This window comes from Sapajus apella, unplaced genomic scaffold (genome assembly GCF_009761245.1).
Source record: "Sapajus apella isolate SASKATOON/1434 unplaced genomic scaffold, GSC_monkey_1.0 scaffold74, whole genome shotgun sequence".
Taxonomy (NCBI): Eukaryota; Metazoa; Chordata; class Mammalia; order Primates; family Cebidae; genus Sapajus; species Sapajus apella.
The window spans coordinates 8,677,152-8,704,104 of NW_022437014.1; the positions used below are offsets into that span (position 1 = coordinate 8,677,152).

Below are 26,953 nucleotides of genomic sequence, written 5' to 3' on the forward strand. Positions count from 1 at the left end.
GCTAAGTAAGCCAGATGTCAGCCCAAAGGCAAGGGATATTGAGGTCCATAGCTGCCATACCATATTTCTTCAGTTTTTCATTTTTGCTTGTGGCCCAAGTTGCAGCATTTCAATGCTTTGCCCCCATTTCCACACTGTGACGTTGCTTTACTGCAGAAATATGAAGAGGAAGCTGTGTGACCCAAAAACAATGATATCATATAAAACAGTTATGATTCATGGTTGCTCAACTGCATGGGACAGACAGTTTGATTTTTATGTTTTTATAACACATCTCCAGTTTACATGTTATACTGTGGTTTATATTTGAGGCAAATGTAGAGGCCTTTTATTATAGACAAAAGAAAATGAGAACTGGATGAAAATAAAGAGTTCATCTTTCAAAAAATGCTGATATCATTTCATGACTGCTAAGTTTTTATTATAAATTAAGAAAAATCCAATTGTTCAAAAAATTTATTTTTATTAATTATCTTTATGTTTTTTTTTTTTTTTTTTTTTTTTTTTTTTTTTAGGAGGATGATCCTCCTAGTGAAGGGCAAGTGATTAGGATGCCCCATAAAAAATTTCATGCAGATGCAATTCTTTCTCTTCTTGCTAAACAAAACCAGGAGTCAGCAGTTTTACAGCAAGCAGCCTATCATTCAGAGGTACTTTTTAAACTTAATGACTTTTGTTTTGGTTAGATATAAATACAGGAAAAATTAAAATATTCTTACAATTAGTTAAAGCATGCTAGTATTTTATTCAGGGGTCAGTGCTGTAGCAACTTTAACTTGGAGTAATGGGACTGTACAGTTTTATAACTGAAAGAAATTTAGACCATCTGTTTCAACCATCTTGTTCTACGGTTGAAAAAGCTGAAACTTTGTGAGGATTATTCATTTGTTATTCCACCGTTTATTGAGCATCCATTATAAATGCCAGATACAACCTTGGAAAAGATACCAAGATAAATTAAGACGTGACCCCTACCTTTAAACAGCTTACCGTCATGCAGGAATATAAAGGCTTACACAAGTAATTATTCAACAGTGCAATAACTGATCAAATAGCTGTATTTACAAGTACTGTATGAACACACAGGAGAAAAGACTCTGCTTGAAGTCAGATGACACTTCATATACAATATTATATTGATGTCAGTCTTTAAAGATGGAGTAGGACTTTGCAGGCAGCAACAAAAGGGAAGGACATTTCAGAAGCAGAAATAGCATTTGTTAGGGATGAGAGCCAAGAAATATTAAAGCATATTAAGTATTGAAAATCTCAGTGTGGCTAGAATTTTAGATAAAGAATCGGATAAGTCTGGAGAAGTAGATTGAACCAGATGATCATAAAGAACATTTTATTTAGGCCATAGTAAGGCTTGGGTACTGTGAAGCAAGAAACCCTAAATTATTTGGACAAGGGAGTTGCCTTTAGAAGGAGTATGAAGCCATAAACAAGTGAGGGAGACATGGGGGAACTGTCAAAACACCACTGGAGTAGTCCCAGCAAGAGAGAATGAGAACATGAACAAAGACAGTTATAGCAGAAATAGAGAGGAGTGAGATTTAAATTTAAGGGCATAGGATTAACAGTAATTAGTCATTGTTTGAGAGAGGTCAAGAAGCATTTTTTTTAAGGATAATCTTGAGCTTCCTACCTTCAGAGCCTGGGTGGGTGATTGTATAGCTGTTGGCTTAGAAGTGCAGAAAGAGTGCCAGATATTATGGGGAAAGTAATGAGTTCGATATGCACATTAAATTTAAGGTGCTTAGGGAAATTCCAGGTGGAAATATACAGCATTGTCATTCAGACTGGTTAATGACGGAGCTGAGACTAGGATTCTTGATCTATATTTAGTGCTGTTTCTATTGTATCTGGTTGTCTTTACATGAACAAATGTGAAACTGGCTTTAGATGAGCTGGAGATCTGAAGCTTATATAGAGTCCAAGGAGATGGTTGGTTTTCTTTTCTTTTTTTATTCTTAAAACTTGAAATGATTAGGAAAGGTAGGAGAAGATATAAAATTTAGTTATGGGAAAAAATGAAAGCTTAACATATTCCTTCTTATTAAAATAATTAAATTTTCTGAAACTTTGCTTAGCTATAGACCAAAAATTGATTTCACCAGAAAAATATTAGTTGTGATGTCTGTGTTGCTGAGTTCGAAAAAAAGTACTCTCATAGCTGTAGAAACTACGATGCTTAGTATTGAAACCAGTAAGCTGAGAGAGAGAGGGGAGAGAGGGAAGAGAAAGTGCATGTGTGTGTGGAAGGGAGAGAAAGAGAAAGAGGGAGAGGGAAGGAGGAAGAGAGAATGGGACAAGCAAATAGTACAAAAAGAGGTGACAAATAGCAGAAGTGTCCACATAATTTATAAATTATGACTAAGTGACTAAGCCCAGTTTTCTTACTTTTGGAAATCACTAATATCAATGTATTTATTCATTCAATTTTATCAGACCTTTTCATCTTTTAGATGCTGGGAAATTTATCTTCATTATTTCTTTCTCTTTTTTTTTCCTTTTACCTCCCTACCCACCGCCCCCCAATTCATTTCCAGGTACTGACACTTTATTTCTGTTTTTCTTATCCCTTAAATTTTCTATCTCTTTCGTTTCTTCTCTATTCTGGGAGAGCTCCCCAATCTGATCTGCTGACTACCAATTTGTTCTCTACCATACTGTTTATCCCGTTTATCATATTTTTCATATTTGACATTCTTGTTTTCTTTTAATTTTTTGCTTTGCATTTTCATATCTTTTCTTATCTCCCTCTCTGTGTGTGTCTGTCTGGTTAATATCATTTACTTTGTTTTCTGTTTTTTTCTTTTCTTTTTAAACTTATTGACTCCTCAGGTATCTGGTTCTTTTGACCTGTGAGTTCATATTTCACTGATGGGATCAACTATTCTGTCTGAGAATTTGGGTAAGGATAAAACCAGCCTCTGATCTTCAATTCAGAGAATTAAAGGAGAGTGGAGGAGAGAAGCCTGGGGAGGAGAGAAGCCTAGGGAGGAGAGCCTCAGGCATCACAGAGCCACCCTTGGTCACTGTCCCTGCTGTTTGCTGTTACTCCACTATGTAGCTCTTCTGGTGATTATCGTGTCTTTAAACCCTTAGGAAGAAGTTGCTTTGGGCGGATTTATAATCCACCAGTCCTGGGGTTTGGAGGGGAAGAGGGCAAAGGAATGAATGCCCATGGATGGGCTTCTGGACAGACTTCATCTGTAGTTTTCACCATAGCTAGGCTGTCATGTTCCCTGATACTACTCTGGGGCACCAGCATGTACAGCTGGGGTTGTTACCAAAAAGACTTTTATGGTTGAGGGGCAAGCAGTGATCTCAACAGGGAAAGAAACAAGCGGTTTTCTCCAGTCATTCTTCTCACGAAGCCCCTACAGATCTAGAGAGCCTCCTCCTCAGGTTGTAGCCCCTTTCTTTCCACACGTACCAGTTTAAGTTAGCTGTCTGTCTTCCCCAGTGTTTTTTCACAATTTTTACTTTCTCAGAATCTATGGGTTCTTTTTCACCTCTGTAGTTACTCCAGTGTTGATTTTGAGAACTGGCAGCCTTTGTTATTGTGCTGTCCTGGCTAGAACAGTAATGCAGAAGTTAGAATTCTATCTTCTTCAGATCTTTTTCTAAGCATTTAAGCATTTGTGTATATATATACACAAATATATGTATATTTGTGTATATGTAGGCACGCGCGTATGTGTGTATGTGCAAATATATATATATATATATATGAGAATTTTTTGAGACAGAGTTTCACTGCGTTGTCCAGGCTGGAGTGCAGTGGCTCAGTCAGCTCACTCCAGCCGGAAACTCTTGGACTCAAGTGATCTTCCCACCTCAGCCCCCAGAATTGCTGGGACTATAGGTGTACGCCATGCCTAGCTAATCTTTTTTTTTTTTTTTTTTTTTTTTGGTCGAGCTGGGGTCTCACTATGTTGCCGAGGCTGGTCACTAACATCTGACCTCAAGTGATCCTCCTGCCTCAGTCTTCCAAAGTTCTGGAATTATAGGCATGAGCCACCATTTCTGGCTGAGTATATAATTTTGAGGTGTGTGTATATATTGCTGTGCAACCAGCTTTTTAAAATTTAACATAAATCCTGAATATCTACTATGTTCTTTTTGTCTACCCAGTAGTATACCATAGTTTACTCCCTTTTTGAAGGATTTTTAGATTGGTTCCAATTTTTCTCTAATCAAACTGTATTAGTTAGAAAATCCTTTTTTTGTACTCATTAGAAATTATTTTTCTAGATTCAGATACTAAAGCATGGAATTGCTGACTCAAAGATATAAGCATTCATAATTTAAGTTTTTAGGTACTGAAAAATTTCCCCTAATTGTATGAGCCCCTTTCCCATGTTACACATAATGATTTCAATCTTCAGTTTTTGCCAGTCTGATTAACAGTGACATTTTGCATATTTTTCTGTCTAAAGGGCTATTGCATATTTGGTTGGTTTGTAATAAGAACTAGTAATAGTGATATACTATAAGTTAAAATATTGCTTTGGTAAGAAAATAGTGACTTTTCTTTGTGCTTGGAACTTCTTGCTCAGAGGGGCATTAGGTCAGTGAGAGCTGGCTGATGGCAAAACTGTAACTTGTACATATACGTAGATTGGCTAGATATATTACTCTATATTATAGGCAGCCTGACTTAAATTGGCATGTGTTTAAGCACTGAGTATAATCCAAAACTCAGAGATACTTAAGAGTATGAGAGCATTTTGTAAATAGGCAGGATTAGTCTTCAGTAAGGTCTTAGAGTATTCTTAAGATGTTAAATAGTATTCTAGAAAACAGATTCACAACAGAGAAGTTACTATAGATGGGCAGAGTAATATAGGCATTGTGAAATATTTCTCATTAATTTCTGGGGAAAACACATCTGTCATCATTCTAAACACTACCCAAGAGTCTCCAAGGGATTTCATATTAATTATGAAACAATATTTTTTAATTTAAAGGATATCGAGGCAATCGGTATTCCTAAAGAAGAGCCAGGCTAAGGGAATAAGGGGAGATAGAGATGTACATAGTAGAATGAAGGCAAATTGAAGAGAATCTTGAATGTTGAGCTAAGAAATTTGGATTTTATTTTATAGTCAATGGAATCATCAAAGATGCTTCAGCAGTGATTTCTTCATATATTTTAGTAAAAAAACACACTTGTTGGTTGAAATTAAACTCCTTTTGAATGAGAAACATGAGAGCTTTCAATATTGGAATTTTTCTTCATTTCTTAATTAGTAAATTCATTAATTAGAATATCTCAAGTCATAAAATGTACTAGTGATTAGGATATATAATTTTTTAATATAGAAAGAAAATAAGAGTCTTACATGTTTTCAACTGTTCATTTATTTCATGTATTTCATTTAAAACAAATTTTTTTTTGAGACGGAGTTTCGCTCTCGTTGCCCAGCGTGGAGTGCAATAGCACGATCTTGGCTTACTGCAACCTTCGCCTCTCAGGTTCAAGCGATTCTCCTGCCTCAGCCTCTTGAGCTGGGATTATAGGCATGCCCCACCATGCCCGGCTAATTTTGTATTTTTAGTAGAAATGAGGTTTTGCCATGTTGACTAGGCTGGTCTCAAACTCCTGACCTCAGGTGATCCACCTACCTGGGCCTCCCAAAGTGCTGAGATTACAGGCGTGAGCCACCACGCCTGGCCAACAATTTTTGTGCTTTTTGTATTTTTATTTTTTTTCCAGGGAAAAGAACATTATTAAATATGACTAAAGTAGTCTTCTATAATCTCTATAATTTTATAAAAGTGTAATTATTGATGTAAGGGTAACCTTTATGCTGTTTAAAGTATATTATTCTCCTCAGTTGTTTAATTGTAAAGTTTACACTGACAAACTTTAGGCAGTTTTTATTCATGAAGAATGAGAGAAGTTTTTTGTTATTCCCATTTTAAGCTGTATGATCAATGTGTAATGCATACCAGCATTTAGTGGTTTTGAGTTTTTGTTTTTTTGAGACAGGGTCTCACTGTGTTACCCAAGCTGGAGTATAGTACAATCTGGCTCACTGCAGCCTCTGCCTCCTGGGTTCAAGCTAGCCTCCTGCCTCAGCCCCCCAAGTAGCTGGGACTACAGGTGTGTGCTACGGTGCCCAGCTAATTTTTGTATTTTTTGGAGAGACGGCGTTTCACCATGTTGCCTAGGCTGGTTCTCGAACTCCTGAGCTCAAGTGATCCTCCCGCCTTAGCCTCCCAAAGTGCTGGGATTATAGGTATGAGCCACCATACTGGCCTCATTTAGTGTATAAATTGTAATAGAATTTTTCTTATATGTTTTATGGCTATTTAATTGGAGCTTGAAAAATAGTGATTGATTTCATAAAATATATGAAATTATATTGAAAACAAAGCCTATCACTAGGCTTATTAGACTAACTTCTTATATGTAGCAGAGTAGGCAGTTTGTAAAATACTTTCCAAGGAGTCAAGGGATATTGTTTGTGATATTTGGCAAATATTTCCTGTTTTTACTTGATTTTAATATGATGGTTTTGACAGTTGTTTCTACTTTTTAAAGGACTTGGAAAACAGTATGGGTGAACTTAGCGAAGGACAGAGACCCCAGCTAACAGCAGCAGCAGAGAACATCTTAATGGGACACTCTGTCTATATTCAGCCACCTGTCACTAATCAACAGTGTGATCCTAAACCATTACCTCAGCAATTTGGCACAGTTTCAGGTATATACCATAATACTCTTTCTTCATGTGTCATAGTAGTATCCCTAATCTGAATTGAGAAAAGTATACCGACTTTCAGATGGGGCTTGTACAATTTCTTTATTAAAAAGGATTTTAATAATTGAAAAGTTTGGTGATAAATTTTTTAATAGTATGTATAGCAGTGTTTTTCCAAATGTGATTCATGTATCAATGTTGGTACATGAACCATTGGGTGGTAGGTAATATAATTTTGATAATATACATACATGTAAAACTTTTTAATTATGATGCATTTATTTTATTATTTATTAATTTTTTTGGAGATACAATCTTGCTCTGTTGCCAGGCTGGAGTGCAGTGGCACGATCTTGGCTTACTGAAACCCTTGCCTCCCAGGTTCAGGCAGTTCCCCTGCCTCAGCCTTCCGAGTAGCTGGGATTACAGGCATGTGCTGCCACACCTAGCTAATTTTTGTATTTTTAGTAGAGATGGGGTTTTGCTATATTGGCCAGGCTGGTCTTGAACTCCTGACCTCAAGAGATTTGCCCACTTTGGCCTCCCAAAGTGCTGAGATTACAGGTGTGAGCTATCGCTCCCAGCAGATGCATTTAAATATATACTAGAAAAATAGAATGAATCCATGAAAACTGACAACAGATCTTCATGTTTAGGACAAGATTAAATTAGATAATACTGTAGACATTTACTCCTTATACCATATGAATTTCAGTAGCACTCAGCACATTCAAGACTATTTTAGAGTTTAAATAAACTTTCTGCTGTGATATGTTGGAAATAAGGATAGAATATAGAATACCAATCACTAGCGTGTATAGTTGATTCTCATCTGTGAACCATTGTTATATTCTGTGATCACCACAAACATATTAACAACTATTGAACCATTGTTCCTAGGGTAAATACAGGATTAGGTTTCTGTAAGTCTCTGGTCATAACATTTTTATCAACTGATCAATACATAACCTGGTTTTATTTGTGTTTCTGTTCAAAGAAATCTTATTTAATATATATTTTGGATTCCCAGCAGTATAACTTGTGTCTGAAGGAAGCCTGTCTAACACGTGTATTTTCTCCATAAGACACATCAGAGCCTTCTTGTGCTTAGAAACACTAGAAAGGCCAGGCACGATGGCTGCAATCCCAGCACTTTGGGAGGCCAAGGTGGGCAGATCACCTGACGTCAGGTGTTCGAGACCAGCCTGGCCAACATGATGAAACCCTATCTCTGCTAAAAATACAAAAATTAGCCAGGCATAGTGCAGGCGCCTGTAATCTCAGCTACTTGGGAGGCTGAGGCAGGAGAATCACTTGAACCTGGGAGGCAGAAGTTGTAGTGAGCTGAGATCATGCCACTTCACTCTAGCCTGGGCGACACAGCGAGGCTCCATCTCAAAAAAAAAGAAACACTAGACAGTACTTCAGCACTAAGGGGTCATTGTAAACAGTGAAATTTCCAAAAGAAAAAAACACTCACAAAAATGTGAAAAACACAGCTTTACATATACTGTGAAAAGGTCACTTGTTTACAGTATGAGAATTGAAGTAGGTGGAATGTATCCTTGTTCAGCATCAACTGGAAAAATGCATATCAGGTAATTTAAGTTTTTCACCATGCTGTACATGTCCACAAATGACCACGAAGTGTGAGTATTGATTTTGGGGTTATAAATACATTTTAGCAAGTATGTATCAAATATATAATTTGCAAATAAATGAGGATCTTCTATATTCTTATTACTGATTTTTAAATGCCCATTTCTTCATTCATTTTTTTAAATGCCCATGTCTTCTCTTAAGTGAAAAGAAACTTCTGAAGGTATGCAGATTTGCCAGAAGTCAGAAAAGGAAAAGCCTGAAGTTAGAGTATTTAGTTTCATATTGAGTGAACACCTTATGTTATTCAGAATTGACAGAAATTCAAGACTTAATTTCCCATGTGAATAAATGTAAAGATTGGCCTTATTTCTCATTTAGTACACATAATGAGAGCATTACATGTTTTACATTCTTTAAAATTTGTAGGATTCAAATAGCATAAAATGTGGCTTTTACATTTATGTCCAGCTAAATGTGCAGAATGCAATGAAACAGAGTTAACACTAGGTGGCTCTCACAGATCACTTGAGCTACTAGGTACTTAAGAACTACTAGGTACCTGAGAGCAACTGGGTACTTAGTTGAGATGCTACGGAATAAACTCCCTGAGGAGATAGTCTATCCAGTCCTTTCTTAAATCTCTGGTAGCCCTAGAGGTTACCTATGGTACAGTGCATTTTTAATATTAGGTACATAGTAGGTATTTAATTGGAAAAAATAAGTGATATGTTATGACATAAGATTGAGCACACATATAAGGCAGTATCGTAGAGTAGCTAAGAGTTTAGGCTTTGAGAGTCTCAGAAACGGGTTTGACTTCCAGCTCTGTGTATCTTTGGTCAAGTAACTTAATGTTCCTGAGCCCAAATTTCTTCATGTGTCAGGTGGGGATAATATCGCTATGTTCAAAATTACCCCACATTTAACAGCTGAAGGCAACAAACATTTATTATCTCACACAACTCTGAAAGTCATAAATCCATTAGTGACTTACCTGGGTGGTTGTCAGGATCTCTCCTGATTTGGCCGTCAAGATGATGGTTTGAACTGAGGTCATCTGAAGGCTTGAGTAGGGTTGAAGGATCCACTTTCCAAGCTCACTCACATGGCTTTAGCAAGAGGCTTCACTTCTTCACCATGTTAACCAGTCCATAGGGCCATACATGACGCGGTAGCAGGAATCCCTCAAGAGAAAGTAAGCAATCAAGATGGAAACCATAATGTCTTTTTCTTTATCTTTTGAGACAGAGTCTTGCTCTGTTGCCCAAGCTGGAATGCAATGGTGCGATCTCAGCTCACTGCAACCTCTCCCTCCTGGGTTCAAGCAATTCTCCTACTTTGGCCTCCTCAGTAGCTGGGACTACAGATGTAAGCCACCACGCCTGGCTACTTTTTGTATGTTTTTGTAGAGATGGGATTTTGCCATGTTGGCCAGGCTGGTCTCAAATTTCTGGCCTCAAGTGATCCATCCACCACAGCCTCCCAAAGTGCTGGGATTACAGGTGTGAGCCACCACACCCAGCCAATAATGTCTTTTATAACGTAATCTCCAAAGCGACATGCCGTCACTTCTGTCATATCCCATTGATAACACAGACCAATTATGGAACAACTTAAGAGGTGACTTTAAAAAGGTGTGAATACCAGGAGGCAGGGATCGTTGAAGGCTGCCTTGGAGGTAATAGTGTACACCTTATTACAGTTATTAGGTACCATATTTGACAGTGCATGTAAAATAGTTAGCACAGTGCTTGGCACATGGTGTTGTTCTCTTTAATAATGCTTGGACTGTGTGAATGTACTATCTTATATGTACTTAATAGAATCAGAAATCATCAACAGTTGACTAAAAGGACTTTGCCTATAGAAAACTGATTTCTTCCTCTTGTTTCAAGATTTTCTCCTGGTGATCACAGAGTAAAACAGTGATCCATAGATGAGAATCAACTATATATGCTAGTGATTGGTATTGCTTTTCATCTTGATTTTTAATAACTTTGCTTACAGAGGCTCATCTGTTCTTACTTTGCCCCTCCCCACCCCTGCTAATTTTCAGGAAATATCCTATTTGCAACCTGTAGTCCTCTATCACTGTCTCCATTCCTAAGGCTCTCAGGTTTTGTTGAGTAACCTAAAGATACAGAATTGGCTTTGAGTTGTCGTCTTGGGAACTCTAAAATGTAAGCTATAATTTGAGTGAATTATATGTGGACTCTGGGATATACTACCAATTACAGCTTTTCATTTACTCAAAAAACCTATATTGAATACCCACTTTATACCTAGAACTGTGTAAGTACTACATTTAGCACTCGAGATTCAAAGATGATAGATATTTTCTCTCAAGAAGTTTACAAAGTACTGGGGGAGAAATAAATAACAATTATAATATTGTGTGACTAGTACAACACAGACGGCTGTGGGAGTGCAGAGGAGGAGCTCAGCTTATTTGTGAGGGCTTAGAAAAGGTTTTCTGCGAGAGCCAATGTGAAATTAAATCTTAAGGGAATTAGCCAGATGGTAAATTATGATAAGAGTATTCCAGTTTCTTCATTTACTTATTCAGAAGACATTTTTGAGTGCCTGCTGTACACTGAGCATGTGCTAGGTGCTAGGAATATGAAACTTGGTAAGGCCCTGTTCACAATGATATTTTTTTTCTCTAGTAGACATACTAGATAAAGAAAACAAAAACATGAGTAGGTACTGTGGTTATTGTCAAGAAGCCCATATAGAATGGAGATACAGGTCAATTGAGGTTGAAGTTGGGATTCAGGAAAAGACTTCATAGATGAGGGAAGTCTTGCTTGAAGTGACTCCTCAAAGATGAATAAATGCTTGCCATGCGGTGAGTGAGGAAGGACCTTTCAGGCAGATTAGGCAATGAGACAAGAAACAAAAGCCAAAAAAAAAGCAAGCCTTAATCACGGAAATGTGGTGCTTTTGTCAAAGAATTAGAACTTAGGATGTAATGAAATTGCAGCAGGGAGCAGAAACCAGGTCATGAAAAGCCCTGGATGATTTATTAAGGAGTTTTTTTGTGCACAAAATGGGAAGTAATAACAATCTTGCTTTATACTTATTCCCATGAACAATTCAGCCTTAAGTTTCTGTCAATTCTGAATGTTGTGTGATATTCGTCAGTCTGCTGAAAATTGTAATTAAATGAGTGATATGATCATATTTACTTTCATTTAGCAGGATAATCTAAAGTGCAATGTGATGGATAGAGTGGAAGAGTTAAGACAGGACGCAAGGAGCCTGATTAAACAGCCATTAAAGTTGGCCTGGTGAGACATTATTCAGTAGCGAGGATATATAAAAAGGGAGATTTGAGAGAGAATTAAGGAAATGGACAGGAATTCGTTTGAATGTGAGCAGTACAAAAGAAAGGGAAAGTCTAAGAAATCCACAAGTTTCTGGCTAGAATTATTGGATAGATGGTCATCTCAGTCACTGAGAGAGAGAGAGAATATGGAGGAAGGACAGAATTAGGAGGAAGAAGGTTGAGTGGGGTTTATACATACTGAATTTATGATTCCTTTGACTTTCATACAAATGAAAAAAAAAATCCATTAGATATACCAGACCAAAAACTCTTGCTGGACTGGTGATTTTAGGCAAATTTAGTCTTCTCTAAAAGTCTGCCATGCTTGCTTTCCACTACAATAAAATTCTAGGAAAGTAAAATTAGGGATTTCTAGTTATGATTAATTAAACTAAATCTGACTTGAATGAAATGATATTTTAAATATCCCCTTTTAAAGGTCTAACTTGCATTATACAGGCAAGACACCCACACTCAATGAGCCTGCTTGTTAGAAGACACAGCAAATTCATCATTATTATGATTGCTGTCATGGAATCCTTTCCTGACCACTTGTCACTGGGTTAAATACGTGTCATATGTACTCTGTATAATTCTCTAATGTGATTTGTAATCTCACGTGAGGGTACAGACTTTATCTTGTTTACTTTCATATCCCTGTCATCTAGAGGTTATGTAGTACACAGAACATAGTAAATATCTGTTAAATTACAGGATGGCATATGATGTGGAAGCTGTTAGATACTTTTTGAGTGCCCTTCCACCCCACCACCACTTTTTTCCTGTCCCATGTATGCCTTATCCCTAGTAACCCATGTTAAGATTCTGGTGTATAACTTTCCTGTTTTTTACCTCACACATATAATTATATGCACACGCACATGCACAATATATATGGTGTGTGTGATTGCTATTATTTTACAACTTGAGATCATATCATGCACACTTGCCTGCATTTTGTGTTTTACCCGGTAAATCCTGTAGATTATTCCAGGTCAACCAGTATTACTTAGGTTTATTCTTTTTAATGATTGCATAAAACTTCATGGTGTAGATTTCCAATAATTTATTTAATTGTTTCTCTGTTAATGGATGTTTATTACCATTTCCCTGCACTGTAAAGAATGCTGAAGTATCCACACACGTATCCTAACAGATTGTTGTGTTTTATACTCCTCCTTACTCCAATGTATGTACTCCTGGGAAGCTCTTCTATACATGAGCAAATTTATCTTTGGTTTAGAAATAGATAATGCCAAGCTGCTTTCTTGAAAGTTTAAACCAATTTATTTTTGTAAGCAATTTATTAGTGCCCTTTCCGTATATCCCCTCCTGAAATTGTATTGATTAGTTTGTTTTACATGCATGAGTAGAAATGTTTCTGACTCCTGGTGAATTTATATGTCTTTTCATCCATATGTTTGATGGCCAAATGTGCTCCTATAAAGTTCTTTTCCCATCCGGAGGATTCTCAATTTTTCTTTTTTTTTTTTTTTAAAGCTGTTTCTATGGTTTAGATGTTTTCTACTATCTGTATTGCAAATATCATTATCCATGTTTATATTTTGTTCATTGACATTGTTGATGATCTTTTTTGCCATATAATTAAAACATTTATAGATTTTTTTTCTATCTTTTATACTTTCTGTGCTTTCATGGCTTGATTATGTTGCTATACTGTAGAGAAAAGCTAATCATTTTCATCTATTTATCTGATACCTAGTCACATAACCAAATTTTCTTATTAGTTCTAATAGAGTTCTTTTTTCTCATTAGAGTCTCTTGGGTTTTCTAGGCATATATCATATTATCAGCAAAAAAGGTTTCAATATCTTCTTTTTCAATGTTATATGTAATTCTTTTCTCTTAATTGATTTGCCAAACACTCTTAGAAAAATGTTGAACAAGTGACATAAAAATAGACAAAAGCATATCAGAATATAAAGAGGCAAATATAAAGCCTGGAACATTAGTTACTCTAAATTATAGGTATTATTACCATTATTTAATCTTACGTTAGATAATTAAATGAGAATTAGGTAATAATTTTGATAACTTGTTTTTACAGATTTAATACTATAATAGTAAATATTAAAACTCAATGTGGCCAGGCACAGTGGCTCATACCTGTAATCCCAGCACTTTGGGAGGCTGAGGCGAGCAGATCACTTGAGCACTTCAGGTCAGGAGTTTAAGACCAGCTTAGCCTACATGAGGAAGCCCTGTCTCTACTAAAAATACAAAAATTAGATGGGTGTGGTGGCACATGCCTGTAGCCTCAGCTCCTCTGGAGGCTGAGGCAGGAGAACCACTTGAACTTGGGAGGCAGAGGTTGCAGTGAGCTGAAATCGTGCCACTGCACTCCAGCCTGGGCGACATAGTGAGTCTCCATCTCAAAAAAAAAGAAAAAGAAAAAGAATTAAAACTCAATGGATGTATTTTGCTTTATGCAAAACCCCATTGAAAACCTAGATTAACATAAAAGATCAATTGGAGTGTGATTATTTGCTACATCTAGAAAATTGTCAACAGAATGCCTTTAAATGAAAAATATCTATGGCATCTTTAAAATATTTTTTCAGGCTGGGTGCAGTAGCTCATGTCTGTAATCCCAGTACTTTAAGAAGCTGACGCAGGAAGATCACTTGAGCCCAGGAGTTTCAGAACAGCCTTGGCAACATGGCAAAACCCTGTCTCTACTAAAAATACAAAAAATTATCCAGGTGTGGTGGCGCTCACCTATTGTCCCAGTTACTCAGGAGGCTGAGGTGGAAGAATCACCTGAGCCTTGGAAGTCAAAGATGCAGGGAGCCATGATCATGCCATTGCATTCCAGCCTGGGCAACAGGAGTGAGACTCTGTCTTTAAAAATATATAGAGATATATATTTCATTGTGGCACTGTTTACAATAGCAAAGACCTATAACCAACCCAAATGCCCATCAATGATAGACTGGACAAGGAAAATGTGGTACATATACACCATGGAATAGTATGCAGCCATAAAAAATGATGAGTTCGTGTCCTTTGTAGGGACATGGATGAATCTGGAAACCATCATTCTCAGCAAACTGACACAAGAACAGAAAAACACCACATGTTCTCACTCATAGGCGGATGTTGAACAATGAGAACACAGGGACACAGGGAGGGGAGCATCACAAACTGGGGTCTTTTGGGGGTGCTTGGGAGGGATGGTAGGGGGTGGGGAGGTTGGGAAGGGATAACATGGGGAGAAATGCCAGTTATAGGTGATGGAGGGATAGAGCTAGCAAACCACATTGCCATGTATGTACCTATGCAACAGTCCTGCATGATCTGCATATCTATCCCAAAACCTAAAGTACAATTAAAAAAAAAAGAAACCAAAAAGAAATATATATATATATATATTTTTTTAAACAATTTAGTTTGTATATAACTGTTCAGGCCTATTTCTATGGTTATATTTTGAAAGGTTGTCTAGCAAGACAGAGATCAGCGACTTAATTCCTCTGTGCTTCTTACTAGCTCTCTGATTTTAAACAGTTAACTTCTCTGAACATTAGTTATGTCAGTGAAAGACAGTTATAATACTATCTAACCTGTCTATCTTACAGAATGATTGTAAAGTTCAAATGTAATAAGATAATGTACTCGTATATGAAAGTGGTTGGAGTATATAGTGCAATACAAAGATACAGTGATGTTATTATTAAATACACAGATATCTCTGCTCCTGCCTTCTTTTTAGTGATTTGATTGAGGTGCCATTTATTTATGTATTTATTTAGAGACAGGATGTTACTTTGTCACCTAGATTGAAGTGCAGTAATGTGATCTCAGCTCAGTGCAACTTCCACCTCCAGGGTACAAGCAATTCTCCTGCCTCAGCCTCCTGAGTAGCTGGGAATACAGGCACATGCCACCAGACCCAGCTAATTTTTGTATTTTTAATAGAGATAGGTTTCACCATGTTGGCCAGGCTCGTCTCGCACTCCTGACCTCAGGCAATCCATCCACCTCGGCCTCCCAAAGTGCTGGATTACAGGCATGGGCAACTGCACCTGGCCAGAGGTGCCATTTAGATAGGAAAAAGAAGAGCTTGATCACTTGAAGAAAAAATGTACAGAATATAGTTAAGCAATACCAACATTTTTCAGGCAGGAAATTGCCCTTTGCTATAAGATTATGTTTTAATGGCCCCGGCACTGTGGTTCACACCTGTAATCCAGCACGTTGGGAGGCCGAGGCAGGTGGATCACAAGGTCAAGAGATTGAGACCACCCTGACAAACTTGGTGAAACTCCGTCCCTACTAAAAATATAAAACTGAGCTGGGCATGGTGGCACGCGCCTGTAGTCCCAGCTACTCAGGAGGCTGAGGCAGGAGAATCGCTTGAACCTGGGAGGTGAGGATTGCAGTGAGCCGAGATTGCGCCACTGCCCTCCAGCCTGGCGACAGAGTGAGACTACATCCCCCTCAAAAAAAAAAATATTTTAGATAGAAAGTATTCTATTGACTCTTAGAGATAGGAAAAGTAAGCAGGAGTATTAAGAGTGTGTTTGTGGGAAGAATGCTGCAGATGGACTGCATGGGTAACTTGTTGATTGGAACCTTTACATAGAATATTCCATGGATTTGTTTGAACATAGGTACATTTTGCATTCTCTCTGAGTTCTGGTTTTAATTGCAGTGAAGGCTTGGTCCAGGTGTTTTTGTTGGAAGTGCACTGCTTTTTCTAATTTAGCATGTGAGAAATATTGGTAGTTTTAGTCAAGTACTTGTTCATTTTTGAAGATAAATTTAACAATATATTTTAACTTTTTGTTTACATTTTGATAATAGGTGGTATTTATGAAGAGTCATATGCTAGTCACGGTCCAATGAGTTTGGGAGAATTGGAGTTGGAGCCAAATTCTAACCTTGTTCCTCCCACAACACTTCTGACAGCACGAGAAAATGATGTTAATTTACCAGTAGCCGCTGAAGATTTTTCTCAGGTACCAAATTAATAGCACATGTATTTTACTTAAAATGAGAATTGAAACAATATTGCCTTAGCATGTTTTGGTCCATCAAGAGCCAAGCCTCTGGAGTCAGATATCTTCAAATCATGCCTCCTTTATTTCCTAACTCAAGCCTGAATATAAATTTTAGCTCACCCAAGCTGTGCCCTTGAATACATTACTTAGCCTCTTTTAAGCCTTAATTCCCTCATCTTTAAATTAAGGAATAAGAGTAATGGCCAGGTGCAGTGGCTCACACCTGTAATCCCAGCACTCTGGGAGGCTGAGGCGGCTGATTGCTTGAGTCCAGGCATTTGAGACCAGCCTGGGCAATGTAGCGAAATCCTGTCTCTATAAAAAACACAAAAATTAGCCAGTCTTCTGTACTCCAAGCTACTTGGCAGGCTGGTTGGCAGATTGCTTGTGCCCAGGAGGCAGAGGTTGCGGTGAGCCCAGATTATGCCACTGCACTCCAACTGGGTGACATAGTGAAACTTTTGTCTCAAAAAAATGAATAAATAAATAAAACATAAAAATAATATATATGAAAGTAAGGTCGCTATTTCATTTGTATCTCCGTATCCGCATGCAATACCTAGCTCAGTACATTGCACATAGTGGGTGTTCAGTAAATGTTTATTACATTGAAATTTGTAAAAGGTGTTTCGTAGGAAATGTATTACATAAGAAATTTTATACTGAGTGAAGCCAATGGCCCATGCAATCCTGTGTACTGAAAATATAGGTTAATTGCTCACCAAGCTGTCAATCTAAAAAATGTTCATTATTAAATAGTTTTTTATTTGTGTATTGACACTTCATTACTCATTTTGAACTCATTTATAAATAAGTATTTATTCATGGTATTGTGTAGCAGTACATGTGTTAAGGATGAAACCAAAAAAATATGTGAGATAAAGATTGTTTATGGAACACATGATTATGTAGGGTTCAGTATTACCAACCTGTGACCAAGCAATGATCAGGAAAAACTAGTTTAATAAAAAATTATCTGTTAATAAGTTCTGTATAAAAAATTTTTTTGTGGCCACGATTAGGCACACATTTCTAGAATATGATACCAAAAGTACTATCTATGAAAAATAGTTTTTTAAATTGGTCTTATCAAAAATAAGAACTTCTGTTCTTCAAAACATACTGTTAAGAGAATTAAAAGGCAAGTCACTGACTGGGAGAAAATATTTACAAATCACTTTTCTGATCAAAGACTTGTATTCGAAATACATAAAGAGCTCACATAACTCAATATTAAGAAAACAATCCAGTTAAAAAATACGCAATAGATTTGGACAAGTACTTTACTCAGAGAAAATATATGAATGGCAAATGAGCACATAAAAAGATTCTCAACAGAGTTAGTCATTAGGAAAATGCAAAATAAAACCACAATGATTTACCACTACACAGCCATTAGAATATCTAAAATCTAAAAGACTGCCATGCCAAGTGTCAGCAAGGATGCAGAGCAACTGAACTCTCATACTTTGCTAATTGGGAATGCAAAATGATCCAACCACTATGGAAAAGAGCTTGGCCATTTCGTTAAAAATATACACCCACCAAATGAACCATGCATTTCACTCCTGGTTTCCCAAGAGAAACTAAAACATATGTTTGCACAAAGACTTGTACATGAATGTTCATGCAACTTTATATTTGTAGTAACCCAAAACTGGAAACCACACAAATGTCCGTCAACTGGTGAATGGACAAATTATGGTGTATCCCGTACAGTAGAATATTTAGCAACCAAAAACATGAACTATTAATACAAACAATAACATGGATGGTTCTTACAAAAGTTATGTTGAGTAAAGAAGCCATACCAAAAAAAGAAAAAAAAAAAAAAACCTCATTATTTTACTTATATAAAATTGTAGAAAATGCGCACTCATTTCTAGTAATAGAAAGTGTTTCAGTTCTTGTTTGAGGAAGTAGGAGATAGAGGTGGGACAGGCAAGAGGGAGAAGATAAAAGGGTGTGAGAAAATTTTTGAGATTGAGGGATGTGTTTATTGTATTATCTTGATTGTGGTGATGGTTTCATGGGTTTATACATAGGTCAAAATAGCAAATTGGGCACTTTAAATATGTGCAGTTTATAGTCTATTACTTATACCTTAATACAACTGTTTAAAAATAAAAGAAAGATTGCTTTCTTTTAATTGGTGGCTTGTTTTTAGAATAAAACTATAAAGTGTTAGCAGAAAAATGGGCCTCAAAAAATTGCTTTGTTAGATTTCTTTAGCTAGCAGGGACGTATAGTTAGTAATATAATAGCACATACTTATTTATAGTGCTAGATGCTGTTCTAAGTTTTTTATGTATTTTAACTCATTTAATCCTTATAACAGCCTAATGAGGTAGTTGTTATTATTATCCTTATTTCATGAATCAGGAAATTGAGGTATTGAGGAGTTAAATAACTTGCCTAAGGTCAAAGCTAGAAAATGCCTTAGCCAGATTTGAACACAGGCAGTTTAGCTCCTGTGTTCACAGCTCTTATTCACTGTGAGTAAGGAAACCAATTGAGAGGTTCAAAGTGTCAGCAGCCAGAGCCAGAGATAGTCCTAGTACCCATCTTAGAAATAAACACCAAGATAATATTTCCTTCAAGGCAGAAACATACATGACTAACAGCTCTAAACTTGAAAGACCAGAGTAAAAGCTAGTTATTATTACTGCAGCTTAAAGCTACTCATTTTTACCCCTAGATAAAGAGGATGCCTGCCAAAGCTGCAGTGTCCATGTGGACAGATGTTTCAGCTTCTTCTCTGGTTGTATTTATTGATAAGGGTCCAGAGATTTCTTTTTAAGCTCCTGTTAAAGTGTATCTTTACAGTCAGAAGGGCAAGAATAAATAAAAACAAGAAAAAAACAACCTGTATCTTATAGCTGTTTTCAGGGGCTTATTCATAAGTAAGCTCATAAAACAAAGAGAAGAAAGAAAAAATCACACACTCTGTGATGTATGATTATGAGATTTGTGACTACTGTAGATTTCAAATTTGATTATGTTACAGGTAAGGGAGGGAGATGATAGGGCTTATGATAAAGCATATGTTTCTTGAATGGCAAATGGAGGATAATTCCTACTCACACTTCTGAGAATTAAATGATGTTACTATATGTAAAAGCTCTTCAAAAATTGCAGTGCATTATGCAGATTTTCATTTTATGCAAAAAATGGTTATATGGAAGAGTTTGCTGCCAAATTAAGTGCTTATCCTGTCTAAATCCATTATATATATATAAAGTAGTTTGAGTTATAAGTAGCTCTGAGTTCTCTAATAAAAATAGACAGAATTGACTTGTATATTTGAAATCTGTATATATGATCCAAGTCTTTTTAAATGTTTTTTTTTTTTGCTTTGTCTTTTCTTTTATAATATATACCTCATCACCTATTTATTGGTAGAAGTGCTAATAAATAAATGGCAATAAAAAGCAACTAGAAAGGAAGCATATTATTAAAATTGTATATAATAAACACCTGCATATTTTGGCTTCTCAGATTTTTTTAAGTAACTAAAAAATAATATTATGACCTCATATCTTAAATTATTTAGTATCCACAAAAGCGAAATCAAAATGTTAAGCAAGTTGAACACAAACCAGAACAAAGTTACCTACGCATTAGAAGTAAATGTGGTATTGCACCTTCACAGCAACAAGGTAAGACTTGTTTTTTTATGTAATAATATAATAGTTTGATAGTTGTCTGGATATTGAACAAATATGAGAATTCTTTACTTTTGTATATATCCTACTGCTCTCTAGGTTTTTGTTTTCTTTCATGTAGTCCATTTAGATGAAGAATCAGTATTGTATTTGACTATAAATTTGTTTGTTCTTTTTACCAGTAAACACTATTTCTAGTGGATTTTTAAAACTCTTAGCTGGTATCTTTCCTTTAACCTTTTAGCTCTTGTTCAATTGAATACCAAGGTCTTTTTATCTGTATATAAGTCTGTTTAAAATTATAATATGTTAAAGACAGGAATTATGGCTATTAATATGCTCTGTAAAGCACATTATTTAGTGCATGGTGATGTTGACCAAGTATAACTTAAAAACAATTGCCTTTCATGTTACATACTATGGAGTGGATGAACTTAACTGTTCTTTATCAAACTTGTGTGGTTACCTTTAATTCCACAGTCAGCATTCAAGCATTTTGATATTGTCTTTATGTTTCTAACATAAATATGGCTTTGTTTGCCATCTTGCTTCTTAGTCATTACATTTTATATAACCTAAAATCTGAAATTTAGCAGTAGAAACTAAGATCTCTTCTGTTTAAAAACTTTCTGTCCACAATCCTGGAAGAAGTATTAGGACTATTTTGAGAAGTGGAATTTTCTTTTTTGCTTTTATAACTGTGATCTTTATTTAATTTTCAAATAATATTTAGTTGAACAAACACATATTATTGGGTATTGGTATAATTGCAAATGTAACTGTGCATTTGGTGTTTTGAGAAGGACCTAAATGAGGAAGTGCTCAAGATAGCAAGATTATGCTACATAGGGTTTAGGTTTTCACTCTTCCGTTTGTTTTCTGTTCCCCTCTTGCTCCAACTTTTCAGAACTTTGTCGTGACCTTTTTTAAAAAAACTCACCATAGTATGTTAATATTAATGTACTATGGGAAATTGCCTAGAAACTCCTTTCATGATTTGCAAATTAATCACGATGGTATATAGATATGGGCAGATAAATGTTTCTAAGATAATTTCAGGACTTCCTTCATGTTCTTCTACTGAGTGCTTATTCATGAACCATCCTTCACAGTCAATGATAGTTTTTTAAATTTAGTGTTTTTAAAAAATAATCATTTTTGACATTATAAATAAATTTTATTTTCTTGGGAATGTTGTATCTAATGAAATAATTATTTTTCTCAGCTGATAGGAAAATATCTCTGGTAAGATGTTAGCTGGTGGAAGGAAGTTTTATGTGGAAAGGGTTTACAACAGTTGGATTTGATACATTTGAAATGTTTTGCGTCTAATTTTACATCTAATACAAAAATTAGGAGAGCAGACCTATACCAGCCTTGACTAAAACAAATAAATGCCCAGTGGACTATAAAGACAGCATTTTAAATAGAGGCCAAGTCTTTCACTCTATAATTGATACACATCTTCATACTGAAAATTTCTTGAATGAATATGATTGCCTTTGCAAATATAGTCAGTTATGACATTTTTCCCATAGATTTTGTGGGTTTTATTTTTTTTCTCTGGTGAAACTTTGAGACATTGCCAAATGTTACAGAAAATAGAAGTCAGAGTGCCAAAATAATTCTCTGGAGCTCTCAGGACTTTGGGTGACCTTGAAGGAATTCAATCCTATCACACATACAGACCTTGAAGATAATGAAGGAAATTCATCTTACCACCAGGGAATCAAAGCCACATCTTTTCTAGCAGATAAATGCTTCCAAGAATACTAGAATGCCAATTTTTGGCTATTTCAGGGAGAAGTGTCATGTATTTCACTTTGAAATGTGTAATAGTTTAATATATGTATATAAAGAAAGAAGTAGAGCAGCTGTTTAAATGATCATCCATTAAAAAATTAACTGAAGAATGGTAGGACACAGATTCCAGCACGGTATTGCTAGGAACTTAGTAAAACACTTAGTTTTTTTCTCCCTTGATGATTACTTTCAGATATTAATATAAAAGAGAGGAATTCATTGTTCTGACAAGTGATCTCTTTGGAGTCTTCAAGAGTAAAATCTTTTCATTTGTTATTGAATTTATTGAGTCTATCTTTGACCACATGATACCACTTATCTGATTCTATGTACTGATAAGTGTATCTAACAGTTTTATAGTGAAAGCACTCTTTAAAACAGTATTTGAATGGGTCATTTCTATTTTGCCCCCTTTGCTGTGCAAATTTTTACTCATCTTTTGCTGTGCAAGTTAACTTTCATCATTACAATTGAGAGGCTAGTTTTAAGTCAATTTATTTTTGATAAGCCCAGGAACAATTAAATTCTATAAAGTAATGTATTAAAATAGTACACTTTAAAGATTATTTTCCTTCTTTTTTCCCTTTAAATTTGAAGATAATTTATTTAATGTAATAAATTATCATTACAAAGTCAAACATACTATATGCTACTATCAGTCAATGGGGAAAAAATAAGTCACATGTTTTATGGTAAGATGCTAGGAAAGACTAGATTGTCAAATTTGCTTGAAAAATCTCAGCAGTTTTCAGTTTTCTTATTTGCAGATTATACATGTTACTCAGAAAATAAGTATCAAAGTGCTAAAAGTAATAGGTGTAATTGTTGTTATTTGTCAAATAATTATGTGTTTTTGTGGGAGATAGAGAATCACAAATATTTCCTTCTGGCATTATGTCCCAAGTTAAATTTCTAGCCAATTTAGAACCTTTTATACCTCATATAATGGTGACAGTGACTTTAAATATGTGAGCATTAGGAAATTTAAAGCTTATATAGTCTTAGAAGCTGTTTCTGACCATGTATGCAAATAATTTTTCTTCTTTAATAAAATGGTGCTTTTTTTTGCCTTTGTATTTGAAATTTAGCTAAATTATAATAGCTATTACAATTGACCTTAGTCATTTCAAAACCATGGTTAAAAGGGTTTTAAGTTGACTTTTTAAAAAATCTTAAGGTGTGATAGGGATTTCAAAACCATGTGTGTGGATCTCTGATAGGGAGGGGTTGAAGCACAGACTAATAAGTCTGTCAAAAATCTGTGAGTCCAAATGTGTAATAAGCATTGTCTGAATATGTGTCTTTCACAAATCCATGCTATTAGTGATTAACAAAAAATAAATTCACTTTGAAATGTTGCTAAATTTGGGAATTTTGTTCCCAACTAGGATGAGGAAATTGGAAAGAATGTCACTTTCACCCTAACTTTAATAAAATGTCAGATAAACTACAAAATCATAACATTTCTTGAACTCATCAGAGAGCTTCTGATGCAGAGAAACTGAGTAGCCTAAAGTCCAAGGAAATGCAGACTCCTCCAAAAAGAGATGAGACACAAGCACTGTCTCACTTGTGACAGAGCACAGTCACAGGAAGAAACACTAGGCACCAATCAAGCAGATAAGAAGTATTTGGCTAAACTTTGTAGGTGGGTTGCTAAAGGCCAAGTATAGAACCATTGGTAGTCACATATACGAGCGGAGTTCACACGCACTTCTAGGCTTCTGCACAGACCTCTAAAGAAAGATTGAGGGGAAAGGCAGAGGTTCTCCTTTCCTGGTGCAGGCCTGAATGAAGGGAGTGACTGTCACTGCCAGAAAGACAGGATGCGCCACTTTGACACGTCTCATGTAAGAACAAAAGCCTTAAGCCACCGAGGAAGGGGCAGCGCCTTTGTTACTTCCAGGGCATAGGTGAAAACCTATTGTGGCTGGGGAAAAGATAAAGAAAAAAAAGAATCCACTCCTCGGGGAGAAGAAGAAAATAGTCTTGGTCCCACAATCTTTTATCAGCACTATTAGAAGTTTCTTATTGTTGGGAGAGTGGTTGGAAATAGTCCTGCACAAAACTTGCCAAAGGGACAAGGCAGAATTTAAAATGTCAGTTTTCTCCAAATTGATCTACAGATTCAGTGCAATCTCAAAAAAATTCCAGCAGGGAGTTTTAGGTAGAAGTTGACAAGCTGAATCTAAAACCCATAAGAAAATGCAGAGGACCTAGAATAGCCAAAATAACTTTTAAAAAGAAAAATAAAGTTGGAAGATTATACTGTATAACTCTAATACTTACTATAAAGCTACAGTAATCATGACAGTGAGGTATTGACATAAATATCAATGGGATAGAATAGAGAATTCAAAAAAAGTCCACACATTTATGATCAGTTGATAAATTGATTTTTACAAATGGGAAAGACAATTCAATGGATAAAGGATAATCTTTTCAATAAATGATGTTTGGACAGGGCTCATCTCTATACAAAAAAATGAACCTCAATCTATATTTCACAAACATATACAAAAATGAGCTCAAAAATGGATCATAGATCTAAATATAAAGCCTAAAACTTCTGGAAGAAAATATAGGAGAAAATCATTGTGAACTTTGGTTGGGCAAACATTTCTAAGATATTGCAGAAACTATTGATAATTGGATTTCATCAAAATAAAAATTCCTGTTCTTCAAAAGACAGCGTTAAGAGAATGAAAATGGACAAACCACAGACTGGAAGAAAATATTTGCAAATTTGCTTTCTGATGTAGTTATGTCCAGAATATATTTTCAGACCTTACAAAACTCAACAGTAGAAAAACAAACCCAATTTTTAAAATAGATAAAAGATTTGAACAGATACTTCACCAGAAAAAGATATTTAGATGGCAAATAAGCACATGGAAAATTGTTCAACATTATTAGTAATTGGAAAGATGCAAATTAAAAATTAGATACCACTGAATTTATTTTTTCCTTGATTTTAGGTTGACTAAAATCAAGGAAACTGATACTACCATGTATTGGTGAGGATGTGGATCAATTCTAATGCTGATACATTGCTGGTGGGAATGCAGAACGTAACATACACCTTGGAAAACCGTTTGACACTTTCTTATAAAATTAAACACATATTTATCATATGACTCAGCAGAATATTTTCTATATATTCACTCAAGAGAAACGAAGACTTATTTTCACACAAAACCTGTACTCAAAAGTTTTTGAGCAGTTTCGTTTATAATTACCCAAAACTGGAATCAACCAAAATGTCATTCAACAAGTAAATGGATAAACAATCTATGTGGTACATCCATACAGTGAAATAGTTCTCAGCAATGAAAAGACATGAACTACTGATAAACACACAGCAGCACAGATGAATCTCAGTTGCATTATATGTAGTGAAAGAAGTTAAATTTGAAAGGCTACATACTGTATGGTTCCATTTATATGACATTTTGGAAAGGGCAAAACTATAGATATGAAGAACAGGTCAGTGGTTGCCTCAAAGCAGAGTTTGACAACAAATGACAAGAAGGGACTTTTTCCCATTTGTATGGAAACATTCTATATCTTAATTAGGGTAGTGTCTATACAGCTATGAATTTTTCAATGGTTAATCTTACTGGTTATAAATTATACTTCAGTAAAATGATGTACATATTACTGAGTTTGTGACACTTCTTTTGCTTATTATGAATTTTTTTTTTTTTTTAAAGCAGAGACAGGGTTTCACTATGTTGGTCAGGCTGGTCTCGAACTCTTGACCTCGTGATCCGCCCACCTCGGCCTCCCCAAGTGCTGGGATTACAGGCATGAGCCACCACACCTGGCCACTTATTATGAATTTTCTTAATCAGCTTGTACTAAAAACTTATCATTTTGTAAGGTATGAAAGGTTTTGTTGTTAAAAGGTGTGTAAATATGACACTGTATTACATTTATTTACTCTTACATCTTTTTCTTCTATTAACACTAAGGAGGAGATAATTTGACATTTTATAATACGTTATATCTTCAATACAATGTAAACTGGATTTTTAGGTGTTTAAAAACACATTCCCTTTAGACTAAAAGTCTGAAACATTTATGCTTTGTAATTAATAGTGACTGAGAAACAGAGAAAAAATTTTATGTGCTAATAAATTTACAGTAGAAATACTCTTGTTTAAAATTTTCTTTTTTAGATTTCAGAAAAGGAAGAACTGTCAGCTCAAAAACTTGTGTTTTTTACTGGCACATTCAATATTATGTGTAATCAACCCAGCTCAACTCAATAAACATTAATTGAGGCCCCTCCACACTCTATGCTTCTAAGTCTCAATGCCTTTCTGCATTACCTTCCTTCCACCCAGAGTTTCCTTCTCTTCCCACTTTTATTTGCTTCCAAACTACTTATTCTTCAACATTCAGCTCCATCTTTCTGAGTCCTTACTGAACCTCCAGTTGAAAACGTCTTATTCATTTTAACCCACTCTCTTCCCCTAACTCTTCTCTGCCTTGAACATAGTTACAATCTTAACAATAGTTTTTGGCTAGGTACAGTGGCTCACACCTGTAATCCCAGCACTTAGCGAGGCCCAGGTGTGTGGATCACTTGAGGTCAGGAGTTTGAGACGAGCCTGGCCACATGGTGAAACCTTGTCTCTGCTAAAAATACAAAAATTAGCTGGATGTGGTGGCACACGCCTGTAGTCCCAGCTACTTGGGAGGCTGAGACATGAGAATTGCTTGAGCCTGGGAGGTGGAGATTGCAGTGAGCTGAGATCACAACAGTGCACTCCAGCTTGGGCAACAGAGTAAGACTGTCTCAAAACA

General features: G+C 35.7%; 1 protein-coding gene across 4 annotated transcripts in view; it reads left to right on the forward strand.

Moving 5' to 3' along the window:
- Positions 1-26,953, forward strand: part of KIAA0586 (KIAA0586 ortholog) — a 121,760-nt gene that overhangs the window by 65,499 nt on the left and 29,308 nt on the right. For 3 of the 4 annotated variants that reach the window (XM_032251195.1, XM_032251197.1, XM_032251198.1), the window contains exons 26-29: positions 516-650; positions 6,560-6,722; positions 16,477-16,631; positions 20,227-20,332. In XM_032251195.1, coding sequence (XP_032107086.1) covers positions 516-650; positions 6,560-6,722; positions 16,477-16,631; positions 20,227-20,332 — 559 coding nt within the window. The remainder of the gene's footprint in view (positions 1-515; positions 651-6,559; positions 6,723-16,476; positions 16,632-20,226; positions 20,333-26,953) is intronic. The other variant, XM_032251196.1, reaches the window with a different exon arrangement.